Here is an 18,714-nt window from a genome sequence, read left to right as displayed (position 1 = left end):
AATCCTGGATCTCAGTGAGATTCAGCCAGGGCCCCAGACCATACACACAGCACGGCCGAAAGCTGCACGCCACCATTTCCAAAGTGGCTCAGGGATTCTAGGTGCCCTATCTGAGACTCCGCAAGGCCCGATTCTTGGGGGCAGTAGATGGGGTGCTCAGTGTTTCCTGACAATCAGATAAAAGTCTTGGCCTCAGAATGCACACAAGGCTGCCGTGCTCTGTGAGTGACAGCAATTGTCTGGGGTCTCCAACACCAGCCCTGGGGAAAGGCCAGATGCCCTAGAAGGAAGCCACCCTCTTCAGCTGCATTGCAATTGCCAGGCTGGAGCAGAACTATGGGCATCCAGCTCAGTACCCCAGTACCAGATGACCCTGGGGCACCTGGGCTTCGGGGTGGGAACAGAAACTAGAGCATTCAACGTAGCAAGAGGGTCAAGGCACGGGCAGCACCGCGTCTGGTCCCTGGCCTCACTCCCAGTACGTTTTACATCCATTTCCCGGCCCAGGTAAAGCCTTATCCAGTATCACATACACTTTGCCTCTTGGGGCCTCACAGGGCTGGCATTGGGGTGGGGTGTCCCATGAGTCTATTCATACTGACCTACATCTCACAGGGGGAGGGGGACCCCCAGTGTGCATTAAACTATGGCACAATCACATGATCTTACAGAGAAGGTTAAGGGGTGACTTGATTGCAGTCTAAAAGTACGAACACGGAGAACAAATATTTAATAATGGGCTCTTCAATCTAGCAGAGAAAGGTCTAATGTGATCCAGCGTCTGGAAGTTGAAATCAGACAAATCCAGACGGCAAATTTTGACAGTGAGAGTAATTAACCATTGGAACCGTTTACCAAGGTGCATGATGGATTCTCCCTCACTGACAATTTTTAAATCAAGATGGCCTGTTTTCCTAAAAGCTCTGCTCTAGGAACAGTTTTGGGGCAGGCCTCTGGCCTGTGTTATACAGGAGGTCAGATAGATGATCACAATGGTCCCGCCTGGCCTTGGAATCTATCAGTCTATAAACCAGCTTGAGAGAGAGAGGCAGGCACTTGTGCACAGCTCACCAACAGCAGGGGAGGTCTGGGGTATCCACAGCCAGGGGATGCAGGTGTGTTCATCTCAAGAATAGGGGGTTATTTCCTGCTCTGGAAGACAATGGGACAAGCGTTTCCCCTACTGATGTCATGCCATGTACTGTGGGATTGCCTCGGAGGACTGACTAAGGCAGTTTGGCAGCAAACCTTGTAATTACTGTCCTGTCCACAGCACGACAGCTCAACCAGTTTCATCTAAATCGTGCTCGAAACTACCCCACCCAGAAGGGCTGGGGCAGGGCTCTTCAAGACAGGTGTAAAATGGCTTTGAGAAGTGTGGTCACAAACCACAGGAACCACTGACAGTCTGTGACCGAGTACGGTTTAACCAGACTGCCATTAATGGGTGGTTAGAGATGAGCCAGGGGAGGGGCAGGCTGAGGTTAAAAATCATTCCAGTCACTCAGGCTTGTATGCATTTATGCATCCCAGTAGGAAGGAGTGGGGTGGTCACCTGAACTACATCCCAGGAACAGCCCTTTCCAGAGGGAAGGCAGATGTACATGTCAGCTCCTGTTTGGCCCAAGGGGGACGCTGCACGACCTCCCTGCAAGGCCTGACACCTGGCAGACAGAGAACAGTACAGGCTGATGGGAGGCTGATAGCTCCGCACTGGGACGTTCTCTTGTACAGTATCAGAGGGGTAGCCGTGTTAGTCTGGATCTGTAAAAGCAGCAAAGAGTCTTGTGGCACCTTATAGACTAACAGACGTATTGGAGCATGAGCTTTCGTGGGTGCATCTGATGAAGTGGGTATTCACCCACGAAAGCTCATGCTCCAATACGTCTGTTAGTCTATAAGGTGCCACAGGACTCTTTGCTTCTCTTGTACAGGTGTAGCTCCTCTCCTTGCCCCTTCCCCAGGTGCCCCAGGCAGTTTGGGTGAGCAGAGTGAGAGGGAAAGATAATTCTCTCCTGGCTAGTCACCATCACTGAGGGCATGTCTACATTACGCACTGGATCAATGGGCAGCAATCGACCCCTGAACCCTCTCCCATCAACTCTCGTACTCCATCAGGGGGAGAGGCACAGGTGGAGTCGATGGGTGGGTGTCAGCCGTCGACTTACCACAGTGAGGACACCACGGTGAGTAGATTTAAGTACGTCGACTTCAGCTATGTTATTCATGTAGCTGAAGCTGCGTAACTTGCATTGACCCCTCCCCCCGCCCCCAGTGTAGACCAGGCCTAAGGGAGCCAACCTGCCTTTCCATTGGCTGAGCACGGCGGTGAACCGCCCACCAACCCCCATGCCCTTCCACAGCTCAGCTCCCAGAACCAGACCATGATACTGCACCCACAAGCCACCCTTGGTCACCATCACCTTCAGCACCCAGCACTTCGGTGCGCCAGTCAGCACAGCAGCTCCTGCCGTTTACTATGACACACCCCAGTCCCCACATGCAGCTCGGCTCGGCCTCCCAGGGCTGGACTCGAAAGGAGAGGGTGACAGCATGAGCGGTGCCTGGAAATACCCAGGGGTGCATCAAACCACAGCTTATTTAGCACCAGCCCTACACCTTTTAATTACAAGCCCGAGAGGGAAAATGCCAGTCCTCAGGGAAGCGACTATCAGAGACATAACCTGCTGCTGGCCGAGCACCTGGAGTTACAGAACAGGGCCGAGTCCCCGCCAGCAGTGGAGCCAGCACTCCTCTCCTGGGAGCTCCACTGGCTCTGCTCTCCCCTGGCTGGAGTGCCACAAGACAGTGAGCAGCTGGCCCAGATAGCCCCACCCAGGACCCTTTCCTGGCAGCCCTCATGGAGCTAAGGTACAGCAGAGACCGTGGACTTCAGCCATCAGGAGAACTGGACCCCCTTGCTCAGTGACTCACCAGTGAGGTCCCCATGCTACAGGACGGGAGGTACGGCAGAGCCCTACAGGCTTGTCACGCTCTACACAGCTGAAGCAGCCTGTGTCACTCACACAGCCCTGGGCTAAAGAGAAGTGGGCATGGCTGGATCCGTGGAAGGGGAGCCCACGGTGCTGCAGCAGGGATCTGGGAGGGGGAGGGATAAAGGGGCCATTGCAACTGTCACTTAACTCATCTCGTTCCAAACTTGGCTCTGACCCATAAGCTTGTCCAGGGATCAAAGCGATAATCCAGCTAAGAGCTCCCCTCCCATCCACCCAGATCCTGCCTCAGGGATGTGGTGGGGGTGGGAGGAGAGGAGTCCCACAGAAAGCATCCTACACCCCGACCACAGCCCCTGGGGGTGCAGCAGCAGTGAGAGCCCCGGCACAGATCTCCAGTCCCTCCCCCTCAGGGTATGAACCCACACCCCCAGCTGCAGCCAGCAGAAATTCCCTTTGCACTGCATGCCAAGGTGAGCTCTGGAGGTTTTACATCTTCCACAGCATCCACTGCAGCCTCTGCCTGAGCGGGGCTCACTGCACCACGGGGCTGGCTTCCTACATGCAGTGAGCTGGGATGTGCACCAAGTTCTGAGAGTCACCTGCTTGCCCTCCCTGCCCCAAGTGCCTCCTATGGGAAAATGCAGAGAGGACAGATCTGGGACATGAGGATTCCAGGTCAGTGCTCACTCCAGCCCCTGGCAGCCTCACTTGAATTTCTCCTCCCATTTCCTATTGGTCCTTTTAGTTTCAAATGGCCCACTCCCTGGAGAGTCAGAGACAACGCTGCCCTGAGCCTGGATCTGCCACAGGCTCTGTGCAGAGAGCCCAGCACCAGGAAGCGGGTGCATCTCAAAAAGGGGGAACTAGAGATTCAATGCAATGCAAGGCCTACCTCAGTGCAACGTTAGGCAGCAAAGTCACAGCTCCCTCAGCAACATGCACTTGGCCTCATGCCTCCTGGGCAGTCTGTATCAAGGGCTATAGTGAGGCAAAGGTTGGACAGCACAGACTCTGCACAGGTACATGGACCTAGCCAGGGCTGCTGTGGAAGCCAGAGTGCTGGGTTGAATTGTTAAGCTACAAGGTTGCTCTTAGGTTCTATTTCCCCTACGGCCTGGGGGCCAGAGACGTTTCTAGGAAGATAGGTTCACTTGAGCAGCCAAGCTCCCTCCTCCCTGGGTTAAGGAGGGTGATGAAGCTTACAGCCTGCAGGGCCCTCAGTGGGCTCCGACAGAACTGCATTTGTCAGCCAGCTTCTGCTCAGGCCTGCCACCTTGCCCTCTGGTGAAGAGAAAGCTCTCCTGGGCAGAGATTCTCCACAGAGACTGGCCTGGTATAAACACTCAGAGGTGGGGCCGAAGCTGCAATGGCCTCTGCCCAGCAGGAGCTAGTCACTGCAGAGGTCCCCACAGGAGGTGACTCCAAAGGGCGGACAGAGCACCCGACACTTCACTGCAGCAGGCGTGGGGCACTGCAGCAGGCAGAACGGCCTCACGCTGCAGTTTACCAAGTGAAGGCTTGGGGTGAAATCCTGGACCAATGAAGTCAATGAGAGTTTTGCCTTTACTTCAGTTGGGCCAGGATTTCACCCTTAGCATCTGAAGTAGGCCACCCAAACCTCAGCAGCCCTGGGTGTGGGGGTGAGGGTTCCCTGCAGCCCCCTCCTCGTGAGCCTGGGAAAGGGGGAGGAAGTGCACCTTACCGGACATAGAGAGATCTCTTCTCGCTTGTCCGGAGAGAGCCTGACCCAGAGCTCATGCTGCTGTTCATCATTTGTTCTCTTAAATCGTGGATTTTGGATTCGAAGCGGCTGTACTCTGCGGAGAGAAAGGGATGGTTAGCGAAGGGAGGGAGCTGGCCTGTCATACCCCCACCAAACCACCCCAGTCCCAGGGAGAAGGGAGAGCCAGAAACCATGTTCTGAGGTTAAAGAAGCTTCATAGAAAGGAGGCAGCTGCAGCCTAGTTGGAGGGGACGCAGCTTCTCTCAGACCCAGACACAGGACAAGGGAGGATGAAACTGTAGCATCAAACCAGATGCATCTCTCTGCTAAGATGTGTGCACACGAAGTGCAGGCACAAGACGCACAGAGCAGGCGCTGCCTCCTTAGCCCCCAATCTAGTCCATCTGCAAAACAACTAGTTCTCTGCATTGGGGAGGGAACCCCACCGCTTGCCATCCTCGAGTGCAGATCCAAGAGCTGAGCAGAGAGCTGCCAGCAGGTATGTGGGCCGGATGCTCCCAAACCTGATCACCTTTCCAGTGCGGGGCCTGACCCACCTGAAGAGAGGGTCATACTGCACAGAGCACTTCCTAGTGCAGGGCACTGGGCTGCAGAGAATGGAACCAAGCATCCTAGTGCTGGGCCAGCCAGCTAGTGGCAGGAGCAGTTGCACCCTCTGGGGACCGTGCAACAGCCCAGTGCGAGGGGCTCCCATTGCTGCTCCCAAGCCAGCTACTCCCCAGTAGCTGCACAGACTCATTACCAAAGCATTTCAGAGGAAGGAATGACCAATGTTAGTCACTTAACAAACCCCAGAAGATGCTAGGATACTACGGAAAGATAACAGCCTAGCTAAGAGAAAGTCCTGCGCAGCTCTGGGCTCACTCTCCAGTTCCAAAGGCCTCCCTAGTTTGGGGACCCACTTGGGAGCAGCCCCTCAGCCTGTCCCTCCCCCAGACGGGTGTCAGTGTACATATAGGCAGCTGGGATGGGGTGGCTTGGGAAGAATCAAACCCAAGCCTCAGCTCTGAGAAGGCAGGAGGATGAACATGACAAATTCACTGCATATCCCCCCACCCCACCAAGAACCATACAAGAAGCTGAACAGTAACTCACTGGCTGGGGAGAGCTCCAGAGAAGCTGGCAAGACCTTGCAGTGAGCTGCTTGCAACCTCGTTCCTAACACCTGACACTCCTCCCTCATCAGACGCCAGGCTGACCTTCAGCTGGGTGTAAAGGTCGGGGAAGGAAGGCAGAGGGTGGAGACAAGGGTTTTGCTCACCAGGAGCAGCTTAGAGAAAGTTTGCTCCTGTGCTGCCACTCACTCTGCTAGGGGATTTCTGAGCATTTGCACAGAGAACAGCGGGACTGAGACCACCTGCCCCAGACTCCAGGGCAGAAGGGCCACCACACTCTCCTCTCACTAGCATCATCCCTCAAAGTCTCATTTGGGGGGAGGAGGAAGCTCCCCCAAGGGCAGTAAAGAAAGGAAGCCACTGATCCAGCCATAGCACAGCAAACACACAAAGTCACTTCCTGCTGGAGACACAAAATCTTAACTTTAGCTATTGGGTCACAGTTATTTTTAGTAAAAGTCATGGACAGGTTGTGTCTCAGAAGCCTGCAATCTGTCCATGGGGGAGAGAGGGGCGGCTCTAGCCATTTCGCCGCCCCAAGCACGGTGGCATGCCGCGGGGGGCACTCTGCCGGTCCCACGGCTCCGGTGGACCTCCCGCAGGCATGCCTGCAGATGGCCCACCAAAGCCGCGGGACCAGCGGACCCTCCGCAGGGACACCTGCGGGAGGTCCACCCGGAGCCGCCTGCCGCCCTCCCAGTGACCGGCAGAGCTCCCCCCACGGCATGCTGCCCCAAGCACGCGCTAAGTGTGCTGGGGCCTGGAGCCGCCCCTGAGTCTAAGCCCCAACTGGGGTGGGCGGGCGGCTCACAGCTCCTCTGGCCCCGCAGCTGCAGGGGCTGAAGCAGTCACATAGGTCATGGAATCCATGATGAAATTGTATCCTTTTACCAACAGCCCACAAATCCCATGAGAAAGAGACCCCCCCCACACACACACACTCTGCTCCGGTATAGCAGGCACTCCCGGGGAAACATCTGCCCAGGCCATCTGCCACGCTCAGAAAAGCTGTGTCCTTACCATCGCATATACAGGCCTCTGCCTCTTTCCAGTATGGAGGCACCATTCACATATGTTGAAAACAAAATACAGCCACAGATTCCACCAAGAGATAGATCCAGAGCCCAGCAGCAAAAAGCAGCCTTGGCAAAACCAAGTCTCATTCAGTGCCAAGCTGCCTTGGCTGGGTGGGGAGCACAGCACACAGAGCGTGCTCAGGTCATGTGGGGGTGGGGGAACTCTATGTTTTAACCGTTCTTTGGCTGATTCACAGAGCAGAGCTGCCTCCCAGCCTTCCTCAGTTGGGAGGATCAGTGCAAGACAAGATCCTGAGCAGGGTGAGGAGGAGAGAGAAATGGAATCACAACCCTCAGGTTCCCTATGTGGGGAGCAGGGGAGACGACCAGACTCCCCAACGCAAGTGCTGCACCGTGGCTTGAATTCTTCCTGCTTTGCAGCCCAGGGCTCCCGCAGAGTCTCCTCCTTGGTAACAGCTACTGCAGCTACTTAGCAAGTGATGTCCCTTCGTCTTCTTCCTAAAAAGGTGGAGCAGCTGCTGCTAGAGCTGAAGACATCCTTAGAAATGCACTAGGACCTGGAGCACCAAGCAGAGCTACTGCTCTAATAGCTTTAGGGGGACACCATTGTTTCTTGCAATGCAGTTTAGACTCAGCATTTATCTCCCAGACACTCTCCCTCCTTTTAATGGTCATGTTGCTATTGTGTTCTACCTTTGGCTGCACCAGTTTCCTCCTCACAAAGTACTAACCCAGCCCCAAACGACAGCCGTATAATGGTAGGGTTGGATGGTTAAACACGCAAGAGTCGGGAAACGCCAAAGGAACAGAAGCAACTTGAATCTAGGAGTATTTTTGTTGTTTTTTTTTTAAACAAAGACTGAAGAGTCTTTTCAGGTCCTGTGCAAGACCCCAGTCAACGTGAGCTTTTCCAGACACACTTCCCTTCTCTATGACGTTCTCCTCTCCCCTCTCGCTGTGAGATCTCCACACAGACAACAGGGGAAGCAGAGGCACTGACCAGACACATCATGCTGTCACAGGAAACACATGGAGGACAGAGAAATATTGGCCCTCTTCTTTCAGTTTTCGTGCCCCTTGATGTTAACATGTTTTCGTTAAAAGTATTAGGGGAAAATTCAGTCACCGTATGGTGGGTAAGCTGATGGCGTGCCTTTAATTTTGTCCCCTGTGCAGGTACATCGATAGTTTACATGGTCACGCACTTTCTCAAATACATCAGTATGACAGTTTTTACTAACCTTAGATACATACCTACGTAAGAGCATAAGAGACTTCGTACCCTTGTAATTTCCATGCGATTTCTGTCAGAATGGTTCAACCTTTTCTTTACTGGCAGACTTTTTAGACAAGCTCTCTTCACTATAAGGTAGCTACGGTAATTACGTATTACTTATTTTCTTGTTAAGCCAGCAGCACAGCCATCCTTGCATGCAATTCAGGGGCTCAGAGAGGTTGTTAGTTGCAGAGCCAAGTTCACAGCTGAGACTCATGGAATTTCACTGAGCTGCGTATGTGCGACTGTGTCGGCACAGCCCCACTGAAGTCAATGGGGCTCTGCAGAGGGCCAGGGCCTACCTACACCACAGAACTTTGACTATGAGTATGTTGTAACTTCTGTCATACGCTGTACATAAACAGCGTTCTCTGTACTACTTCTTCACAAAGCTTTCATGGATTGATTGCCTGGTATACACAACTACAAGATACTGCACATGTATAGCAAAGCTGTACAAAAAGATGCGTATTACGTGGCATTTGAATAACAGTATGTGACAATATAATTAAAGACTAGCACATCAACACACATGCACAAAGGGGGCGGGGTTAGGGTTATGCAACCTGAACTCTTGGCATTTCCTGACTTTCCACCCACTTAACTGTGCTGCAGCAGCATTCTTGGAACAACCTTTTTATACTGAACTGCCAGAGTGAGGGTAAAAAACAAAGGGTCTGAGCTGGAGATGCACAGAACAGGCCTCTGAAGCTCTGCTGGGTTGCACGACACCCCAAAGCTACACTACACATGTCCACTGATGTTCAAAAGAAGGTCATAAGGACTTTTGTAAAATCAAGGAAGTCCCCCAGCCCACTCCCCAGGAAGTAAACTTGTTTTGCCCAAACAAGGGAAAATGGGCTTCCACGGGATGGTTGGGGGAGCCTGGGCTAGTTCTCTCTCTCTTCCCCTACCTGGGAGTTGCAGGAGCTCCTTCCCCATGTGGTGCCCCCAGAAAGGGAACTTAGGCTGCTGGGTCTGGCTTGCCCCCTCCTCGCCCCACACTTGCTATAGGTGGGCTGAAAGCGCCAAAGTATTGCCAGCACAGCATGTGTTGCGGCTCCAGTAGCAGCTGGAGCCCTGCCTTACAGTGTTCCTGTTCAGTTTTCCTGACAGGCTGCCACAGTTTTCCTAAGGAACAGAAAAGTAAAAAGGAAACTGGCAATTTTTTAACAGTCTACCTCAGCAAAAGCTGAGCAGAATGTCATGAGACAAAGACAAGACACTTCTCCAGCCACAAGTCAGCCCCTTCTCCAGAGAAGCGTTATTCACTAGGTTTCATTACAAGTGTATTAAATCAAAGATAGAGACTGGAAAGGCAGATCTCCACTGCCTTTCACCAAATGAAATTTATAGGCAGCAGGTTTAAAACAAATACAAGGAAGTTATTCACGCAGCGCACAGTCAACTTGTGGAACTCCTTGCCTGAGGAGGTTGTGAAGGTTAGGACTATAACAGGGTTTAAAAGAGAAATGGATAAATTCATGGTGGTTAAGTCCATTAATGGCTATTAGCCAGGATGGGTAAGGAATGGTGTCCCTAGCCTCTGTTTGTTTGTCAGAGGGTGGAGATGGATGGCAGGAGAGAGATCACTTGATCATTGCCTGTTAGGTCCACTCCCTCTGGGGCATCTGGCATTGGCCACTGTTGGTAGACAGGATACTGGGCTGGATGGACCTTTGGTCTGACCCGGTACGGCCGTTCTTATGTATATGCTGACAAGAGGCCAGGATAGTCATTTGCTGTGAGAACACTCAAACTCCATCATCTGCTTTTTAATCAGGAAGTTGATTTTTTGCAAATTTCACTTAAAGTCAAAGAGCCACATACAGGCTGGCACCAAACAGCCCAGTTGGTTATTTTGGTTTCAGTTACCCAAATCTAAGGGGGAAGCTTTCTGGTTTTGCCCTCAGCAGATGAAGAAGCAGTTTGGGGCCCAGCAATTGCCTTTTTATGTAAGTGGAACTAATCACCATTGAGTTTCCCGGGACAGTAGATGTCCCTTCGGGGAGAGGCTAACAAGCAACCTTGGTGATCCAGCCAGCTGCTGCAGTGTTCCTAGTGAAATGACAGACCAAGACTCCGAGACCCAGCACTTACTGCCCATGTCTATAACAGGCTAGAACATTATTTGTGGGTCACACATGGCTTCCTACCCCAGAATCCCCATCAGATGCCCCCTCCGCTTAGCTCGGTCTGGCCACCGTTTGGAGGAGCCAGACGAAACATAGCATCCCCCCATTTCAGAGAAGCAGCCCCCTGCACATACCCCCAAGCACTCCACTGGATAACAGCCTGTCTCCCACCTCACGAGAGGGAGGAGTCCAGCTCCCTGCCTTTCCCACAAGCTGTCCTGAGTTGATCAGGGACCTCCCAGCCCTTGTTACACACAAACCCTCTCTGCCTGCTGACAGATGAACTTAACTCCTGCCAGAGAAAGCCAATGGCTTGGTTTAGAAGGAGACGGAACAGCCAGAAAGGGGCGGGGGCAGGTTTAATATTAACTAGCAGCAGGATCAGTGTGGAACAGCTCACTAGCAGGGATTGGGGGGAGGGGAGTGCTCCAGCTCCCAACTCCCTCTCTCCCTGCTGCTGCCAGCCAGGTAACCATTAGCCACAGCAAAGGCCAAGGAGCTGAGCAGTGTCCACAGATACACCCCTGCACTAGAGCAGACTAGACCAGCGTTTGCTCAGGACACCAGGCAATGACTGGTGCCTAGAGAGGCAGTAAAGATGTTGGTTCTGGAAAGAGCCCAGGTTACCAAGGTGCTCTGACCCTGCACCTCTAACCCACCACTCAGAGCTTTCTGACCTGCAAGGCCCTGCATTCCTGATGTGTCAGCTCCGCCACTCCCATTCGCATGCACTGCGTAGCTTCCAAGCCCTGCACCAGGGTCCAAGAGCCCAACGCTGAGTGGAGGTAAAACAGAGAGCCCGAGGCAGCTGGGGGCTGGTACTGAAGTAGAGATCTGTCCCTTGAGGCCGCAGGGCAACGCTACCCCCACACCCACCCTGGAGAAATCTCTGTGCTTGGAATTCTTCCCACAGCAAGCCTGAAAGGACTGGAACTCCCCAAACCATGCTGCTCTAGGATTAGAAATCCATTGGACTATTGTCTGCATCTCTCTCTGCCTCTCCACCCCCACAGCGGAATAATGAGCCTGGGTGTTAATGGTCTTAGTTACAATTCCATGTGGGCTCCTGTTTATTGTGAACGTAGCACTCCTCCTCCTCCAGGACTGTTGTTTCTATGGTAAACGCATTCAGTGAGCGAAGTGAAAACAGCGAAGCAGCTAGGTGTTAACTCAACAGCCCCCAGAAAAAGCAATCCCCCAGGACACAACTGCCACCCATCAGTGCCAGAGTTGTGGCTGAAGCAGACTTGCCGGGAGTCCCATAAGTGTGCAAGAGCAGTACAGGACCTCCTGTACCATGTGGGCGGTGATGAGTTAGTACAGATCCGTTAAGATCAGGGGCTGGGACCGCCTGCCTAACATCTGGGTTTAAGTTAGATCAGGGGTCCTCAACCTGGGGATCGGGACCCCTCAGGGGGTCGCGAGGTTATTACATGGGGGTCGTGAGCTGTCAGCCTCCACCTCAAACCCCAATTTGCCTCCTGCATTTATAATGGTGTTAAATATATAAAAAAGTGTTTTAAATTTATAAGGGCGGCCACACTCAGAGGCTTGCTGTGTGAAAGAGATCATCAGTACAAAAGTCTGAGAACCATGGAGTTAGATCTTCATGTCTGTTTGCAGTTTCCTGCAGTTCTGTGCAACCTGCAGCCGAATTGCCAGTAAGCAGCTTCCTGTACTGAGCAGCAAAGCCCTGCATGTCAACCCGAGCAAGTGACTGGGCCCAGAATCTCCCTCCCACTAAATGTCACTTCATGAAGAATGTTGCACCCCGCAGACTGTGGGTCTGTGGCCCAATATAAAAGGGCTCTCTCGGATTTCAGCTACTATGACACTGGACCCTTAGCTGGTGATACTAAATTACACATACACCCCCCAGATTACCAACCCAGGCTTCTCCACTGACCCACAAAGAGAACTTGTCAACAGCACGTCACTGAACAGCTTTCTAGGACACCAGGAAACAGTGAAAAGGGAGGAAATGAAAGCCATCAAGGAGCCATGTGAGCAAAGAGAAGAAGAGTCTCAGTAAGGCGACAGTAAAAGCTGGAAAGGAGCCCCTCCTGAGGATACAAGGAGCCCTGCACATGGGAGTTGTGCTCAGAGCCAACCAACATCCCAAAAGACCGAAGACGCAGTGGGCAAGGAAGTGACTGTGAATCATACCTAGAGTCGCAAAACTCAACAGGACCCAAAATGACTATTTCTAGCAGGAAGTGCTGCCCAGGATGGATGAACCTCAGCAGGGCACGGGCTGGCTACATCCACCTGCAAAGCCAGGGAAGGGACACGGCACTCCGAGGAGATGTGGGAAGGCTTGCTAAGTATGTTGCCACAGCCTCATCCTCCACGGAACAGGTTTGTTTGTTCTGGGACCATCCATGTGCAGTCTCATTGCAGAGGGAAGAAAGGGTCCCCTGCTTTCACTTATGGAACCTGTGACTTGCCTTGTGCTAAAGTTACAGTCAGTGATTTTTTTCTGCTTTAAAAGTGACTTATTTTATTGCTGTTACTTTCTCTCCCTTTGAACTTTGGGGTTAATGCATTAATTTCCCCTGACTGCGTCCAGCATGCACCTCTGGCACTGACCACTCGGTGGAGGAGAGGGGCTGAGGCATGATGCTGAGAAATGCCATGTGACTTTCTAAAAAAAAGTCATCACTGTACCGGCTCCATGGTTTCCCGTTCCCTTCTGAAGTCAGCTGCAGGAAGAGTCACCACAGTAAAGTTCTTAAATTTGAAAAATGAAGGGCGCACCTGGCTTGGGTCACATGCCTGACAATAACTCCTTCATGGATATTTATGGCATTGTCAAAATCTTGGCCTTTGTGCCCATGGAAAGCAAAGTTGACAGGAAGAGAGACAAAACATGAAAGGGCTCCTTTTAGAATCGCAACACCGAACAGCACATGGAAGTGGCTTTTTCTTTTAGAAGACTTGAGGTAACCTCCAAAGGCTTTGCACCAAGCTCCCATCTCTATGCACAGGTGCTTAGAAGACAGAAGTAACTTGCCTCCCCATGATTTTATCTTTGATCTGTTTGTTTGGGGTGAGGAGAAGCGTCAGGCTCCCTTCTTATGACCCTTTGACCGCACTCCTGTCCCTGTTCTTTTATTAGTTGTCCCCCGCAATTAGTGGGTTTCTGAGGCCCTGTGGAACCTCCCCTTAGGCTGGGGGGGGATCCGCTAGCATGGGGCGGGCTTTGCCCGCCCTGTTTCCCAGAAACCCAATAGATACACTGCCCTATAAATAAATGTCTACACTTTGAAAAAATAAACCAAAAAAATTAAGAAGATACACAAATTGTTGGGATTTGGGCAAGTGAATAAGTGTCAATACTAATCCAGAATTTCTGTGTCCAAGCTCTGGCACTCATCAGCATGAGCAAGGGTGCATTCACTTACCACAGCCCTGGACAAGCACCCCAAGCCTCTCCTGCAATCACACAGGGTTTGGAGGGGATAAGTTTGCAGATCCTGGATCTCTGCTGATAAGGGTAAGTTTCTGCCAGCTCCTTCCTATGGGCCTGCACTGCCAGGCTCTGAACAGGGGCAGTTCATATCCACTGCTTTCTAAATGCCTGTCTCTTGTGTCCATGGCCATTGCAATCATGGGTTCACATCTGCTCCTTGGTTTACTGTTCCCTTTTATTTGTGCATAAGCAGGGACCACTGTTGCTACCAGTGCCATTCTGACTGGTTTCTCCTTCTCTAGGGTTGTTCTTAGGGTCCCAATTCTTTTGAGCTCTCAGTCTATTGTCTGTAATGCTGACGTGATTTTGTTGAACATCTGGACATATTATTTTGCATTTCCTTTAACTTATTGCCATCCCTAGGAAGAGGTATTGGGATACTCACTACACCAGCCTATCCAGGTTAGCAGCTTACTTCTCTTAACTTTGATTTGTTGCCTTCTAATTGCTCTCAAAGGATGGCCTCCCTGCACCTTCCATGAATTGAACAGATCCTAACTGCCTCAGAAAGCCAGGCCTTCCATTTTTGGTTTTAGTTATAGGCAGGATCCCACACACCCAAATACTAACCGTCCTCTCTGCCTAGGCTGGACTGAAAGCAGCAAAGCACAAGCAGATTCTGATCCGGAGGAAGTCCATGGGTCACGGAGCCAGTCTCAGCAGTCTAGGGCTTTGCTTACCTCTTCAATACCTAACATTTTTCTAGAGATATCATTGCTTTTCTCCATGCAGACAACAGATCATTCTAATGGTCTTTAATGCACGTGTGTGCCTGAGGCCAACATATTATGACACTTGACACATAACATACAGTACATGAAGGCCATGGGCTACAGACCCCAACAACATATAGCTTTGTGACCAGCTGCTTATTTTAAAATCTCACTCTGCCTTTTCCTACATTTAAGAAACGCTCAGCCCACACCTGCTTGTTTCTTTGCCAAATCTCACTTTGCAAACTGAACCTGAAATACAGGAGCACAAAGTGCTTCTTGAAACACCACCACATGCCATACTCCTTGGGCTGCACAAAACGCTCCTCTCCGGGGACAGCCTCTGCACCTCCCTTCACAGATGGGCTTTGTGGCAGAAGAAGGGATCACATGAACATTTCCCCAAACCACCTGCTTTGGAAATGATAGAGAAGAAACAGAAGGAAAGGGAACAAAAATGATCAATGGCCTGGAAAGCCTTCCATAGGAAGAGAAAAGGAATAAAGAGGTCAGAGAGGACAAAAACTAAGAGGGGGTATGATAGAAATGTATAGAAGAATGGCAAAGAAGGGAGATTGGGTGCTCCTATTACACTCACAATACAAGAATAAGGGCACAAAGAAATCAAAGGGAACCATTTAAAACTGACAAGAAAATCCATATTTTAAAGCCACAACACATGGAATATGGAACTAACTGTGACAAAATATCATGGTGGCCAAAAGCTCAGTAGGATTCAACAAAGCATTAGCCATTTGTATGGCTAGTGAGGACATTCAGTTACAAGCGTCCTGCGTCTGTTGGTGCCCAGACAGGATGGTCCACGGTTCTGACATAGGGTAGCTGTCCGTATTCTTTCCAGTGGGTCAGTAGATAACTAACAGCTGCCTTGCCCAGCAACATGCAAAGTAAGGTGTCAGAACCCAACTGTTCCCTTTTTTCAGGGACACTTCGGATTAATTGCCTTGCCAAATAGTTGCCACTCAGCCTGGCACTAGCAGCACCACTTGGCTGCTAACACCTTTGTGAAGGGATTAAAGGCAAATCTGTTAATTTTAAAAACAATGTTTAATTAGCATCTTTTAAAGAGAGACTCCTACCACCTGCTCAAGCTTCACAAGGATCACAGACCTCCAGCCTCTTTTGGACTTTTCAGAACCAACTGCTTTCATATTGAAAACTGACTAATACATTAAGAGCTATCCCCCTGTGGCAGTAGCCTGGAGAGAAACAATCTAGCCCAGCATGCTCAGGGACAGCTTATTCCATGGGCTACAGCAGCTACCATGTTAGCACATTACTAAGTAGGGATGAGAGCCACATACTTAGCAGGATCAGATCTTCCTCTTCTGTGCCCAATCTCCTGGGCAGTCGGCAAGCTTCGCCTCGCCACAGGATCTCATGGGAGTCCACTGCTGACTTCTCCTCAGCATCACCATGGCACTATATTTACTATTCCTGTCACAGAAACAAAACATCTGCACCCCCACTCAGTCTCCCCGACAAACTCTGCTTCCAGTAAACAGAGAAAGAACCATCAGTATTGACTCCCAAGCAGCACAGAGATTCCAGATTTCACCAAGCAGCACCAGCTGTGGCATCAGAGAGTACCTCTTCACTGCTGACACAGCCACTGCAGCACCTGCTTCAGAGACAGGAGTAGCCCCAGTGCCCCCCAGAAATGGCAGCTCTGCGTACATCCCCAGATGCCAGAAGAGCCCTCTAAGGAACTACAACTATTCAACGTGTTTGTTAAGTGCATTACCTTCCCACCCTCTTTCAAAGCCATGTTGAGCATCAGCAAGGGGCACTAGTAGCAGCTTTCAGGGGTCAGGAGAGCTCATGTCACTTAACCATCCCCTCGCCCTGCACCCATCACCCCCACACGCAGGAGAAAGACAGTAGGCTAAACCCAAAGAGCTCAGAAATTACACTATTGCAGGATACCCAAAGGTTTCTGCCAGGTTACAAGACATGCCCAATAGGGAGTGGGATACAGTGCTCACTTCAGGACATGCTGAACTCTACCTGTGCCTTGTCTCCACTAGGATTTTACGGCAAGATCGCTATCCCAAGTTAGATGGCTTTTTTTTTTTTTTAAACAGAGAGATCACTTGTTTTTGGCAGTGCAGATATTGCATAAACTGGAAGAGCTAAAGCCTAGCGCATCCCAGGCTACAATACAACCAGCTAAAGCACCTTCAAATGTCACTTATTGGCATGATTTTTTTAAATGACATTTATGTACCTGCACAATCATTCCAGACACAGTTATACTAACAACACATGCTGCTACTGGCAGCTTATTTTGTTTGGGGAACCAGTAGAAGCTATACTGGCAAAAACACTGTTTTGCTGGTACAAACTGCATTTTATTAAGAGCATCTTAGCTCTGCTACAAAAATGAACTATCATCAAATGCTGGACTTTAGAACTTGCCTACACTTGAACGTTCATTCAGATCAAGGTAGGTGAGAGTTTAAAGTGCAACAGTTATTCCTGAATTCCAGAAGTGTCCACATATGGAGCTGAGTGTGCTTTATTCCAGTTTAACTTAATCCAGTGGATTAAGCTAATCTATCAGATAATGGCTGAAGGAGATCCAATGATGGAAAGAAGAAACCATTGGGTGAAATGCTATGGCCTTGTTACCCAGGAAATCACCAGGGCCCTTAAACCCCACACATCTGTGCTGGCCAGTCAGTGTCCGGAAGGGATGCTTGTGGGACATCCAGATCAGCAGGCAAAGGGCTGCTAGGGACTGTCAGTTCACTGACAATCAGCTCATTCCTACAGACACAGCCCAAGCGTGCCAGGCCGGCTGGGCAGGTGGGGGGACAAGAGAGCCCAGCCCGTGGAAGGAGACAGTGGCTGCAGGGCAGGCAGGTGGGCTCTGAGGTGCAGCCCCTGGAATGGGCTGGGGGGGCTCAATGCAACAGGGGCAGGGGAGGGTGAGCGGGGGGCGGGGCCCAGGCTGTACCCCCCAGGGAGGGGGGGAAGCGGGAGGGGGCGGGGCCCAGGTCAACCCCCCGGGTGAAGCGGCCTGAGGGGGGGACGGGCCGAAGGGAGGGGGGCTGGGAGGGGCGCAGGCCGAGCCTCCCAAGGTGAGCGGGGCTGAGCGGGTGCAGGGCCCGGGGCCCGAGCCTCGCCTCGCCAGGTGAGGGGGGCTGAGCGGGGGAGGGGCCAGGGGGAGCCCCATGGGGAGAAGGGCCCGGGCCGAGCCTCCCAAGGTGAGCGGGGCGGAGGGGGGGAGGGGCCCGGGCCGAGCCTCCCAAGGTGAGCGGGGCGGAGGGGGGGAGGGGCCCGGGGAGCCCCGCGGGGGGAGGGGCCCGGCCCAGCTCACCTAGCAGACGGGATCCCAGGCGGCCCCGCGCCCCATGGCAGCCCGCGCCGGAGCAGCCCGGCTCCCGAGTCCGGCCCCGGACACAAAGCCGCACGGGCGGGAGGCTGCGGCGGCGGCTCCGCCCCCAGACCTGACTCGCTCCAATCAGCATCCGCTCACTGCCTCGGCCCCACCCCTACCAAGCCCCGCCCCCACGCGCTCGGCCTATCACCGACATTGTCTTTTACATACGACGCCCCGCCCATACCGCAGGCGGCGCGAGGCGTCTAGCCGGCCTGGCGCTCCCCTCCCCCCGCAGCGCGCCGGGCGGATCCTCCACGCGCCGACCCCGCCCCGGGCCGGCGGCGGTTGGCGAGGCGGTTCCAGCGCCGCCATGCAGGCCGGGCCCCGCCCCCGGCTCGGCCCGGCTCCGGCGGGGAAGCAGGGACCCGGCGGGGAGGCGCCCGCACAGGCCGCCCGCGGCGGGGACCGAGCCGGGCGTTCACACGCAGACTGGCGCCCCAGTAACTAAATCGGTGCAAGAAGCAGCGCTCGTCCTGAGGCCCCGCCCCCGCCGCGCCGCTGCCACACCTGGTGGGGCCGGGCCGGGGCCGGGGCCCAGATCCAAGCGACCGGGGCCTTCGGGGGCCTTGCAGCGGAGCCCCCAGGCTGCCACTGGTCAAGCGAGGGGGGACCCGAGCGACTCAGCCGGCACCTCAGGAGGTTAAAAACTCCCCCTCTGGGCGGGCGGGCGTGAGGCGAGCCCAGTAACCCCGCAGGCGGAAGCGGCAGGAGAGCTTGGTCCCAGCACGGCGGGGACTTGCTAATCTTTCCCCGGGAGGAAAGGGACTTTCCGCTGATTGCAGACACTGTCCTGGGCCCGTCGTGCAAGATGCACCGTTTCCTTTTAAGGAGCTGCCTTGTGTGTGGGCCCCGTTCATCC

The 18,714-nt window shown here is 52.8% G+C and overlaps 1 protein-coding gene across 8 annotated transcripts in view; it reads right to left on the bottom strand.

The window, feature by feature from the left end:
* DLG3 (discs large MAGUK scaffold protein 3) overlaps positions 1 to 18,714 on the bottom strand; it is a 163,478-nt gene that overhangs the window by 29,444 nt on the left and 115,320 nt on the right. For 7 of the 8 annotated variants that reach the window (XM_039486972.1, XM_039486977.1, XM_039486974.1 and 4 more), the window contains one exon: positions 4,660 to 4,774. In XM_039486972.1, coding sequence (XP_039342906.1) covers positions 4,660 to 4,774 — 115 coding nt within the window. Of the gene's footprint in view, positions 1 to 4,659; positions 4,775 to 17,792; positions 17,948 to 18,714 lie in introns of those variants that run through there. The other variant, XM_039486978.1, reaches the window with a different exon arrangement.

This window comes from Mauremys reevesii, linkage group 9 (genome assembly GCF_016161935.1).
Source record: "Mauremys reevesii isolate NIE-2019 linkage group 9, ASM1616193v1, whole genome shotgun sequence".
Lineage (NCBI taxonomy): Eukaryota > Metazoa > Chordata > Testudines > Geoemydidae > Mauremys > Mauremys reevesii.
Note: the sequence above shows the minus strand (reverse complement) of the source record. Positions and strands in the feature narration are given on the sequence as shown.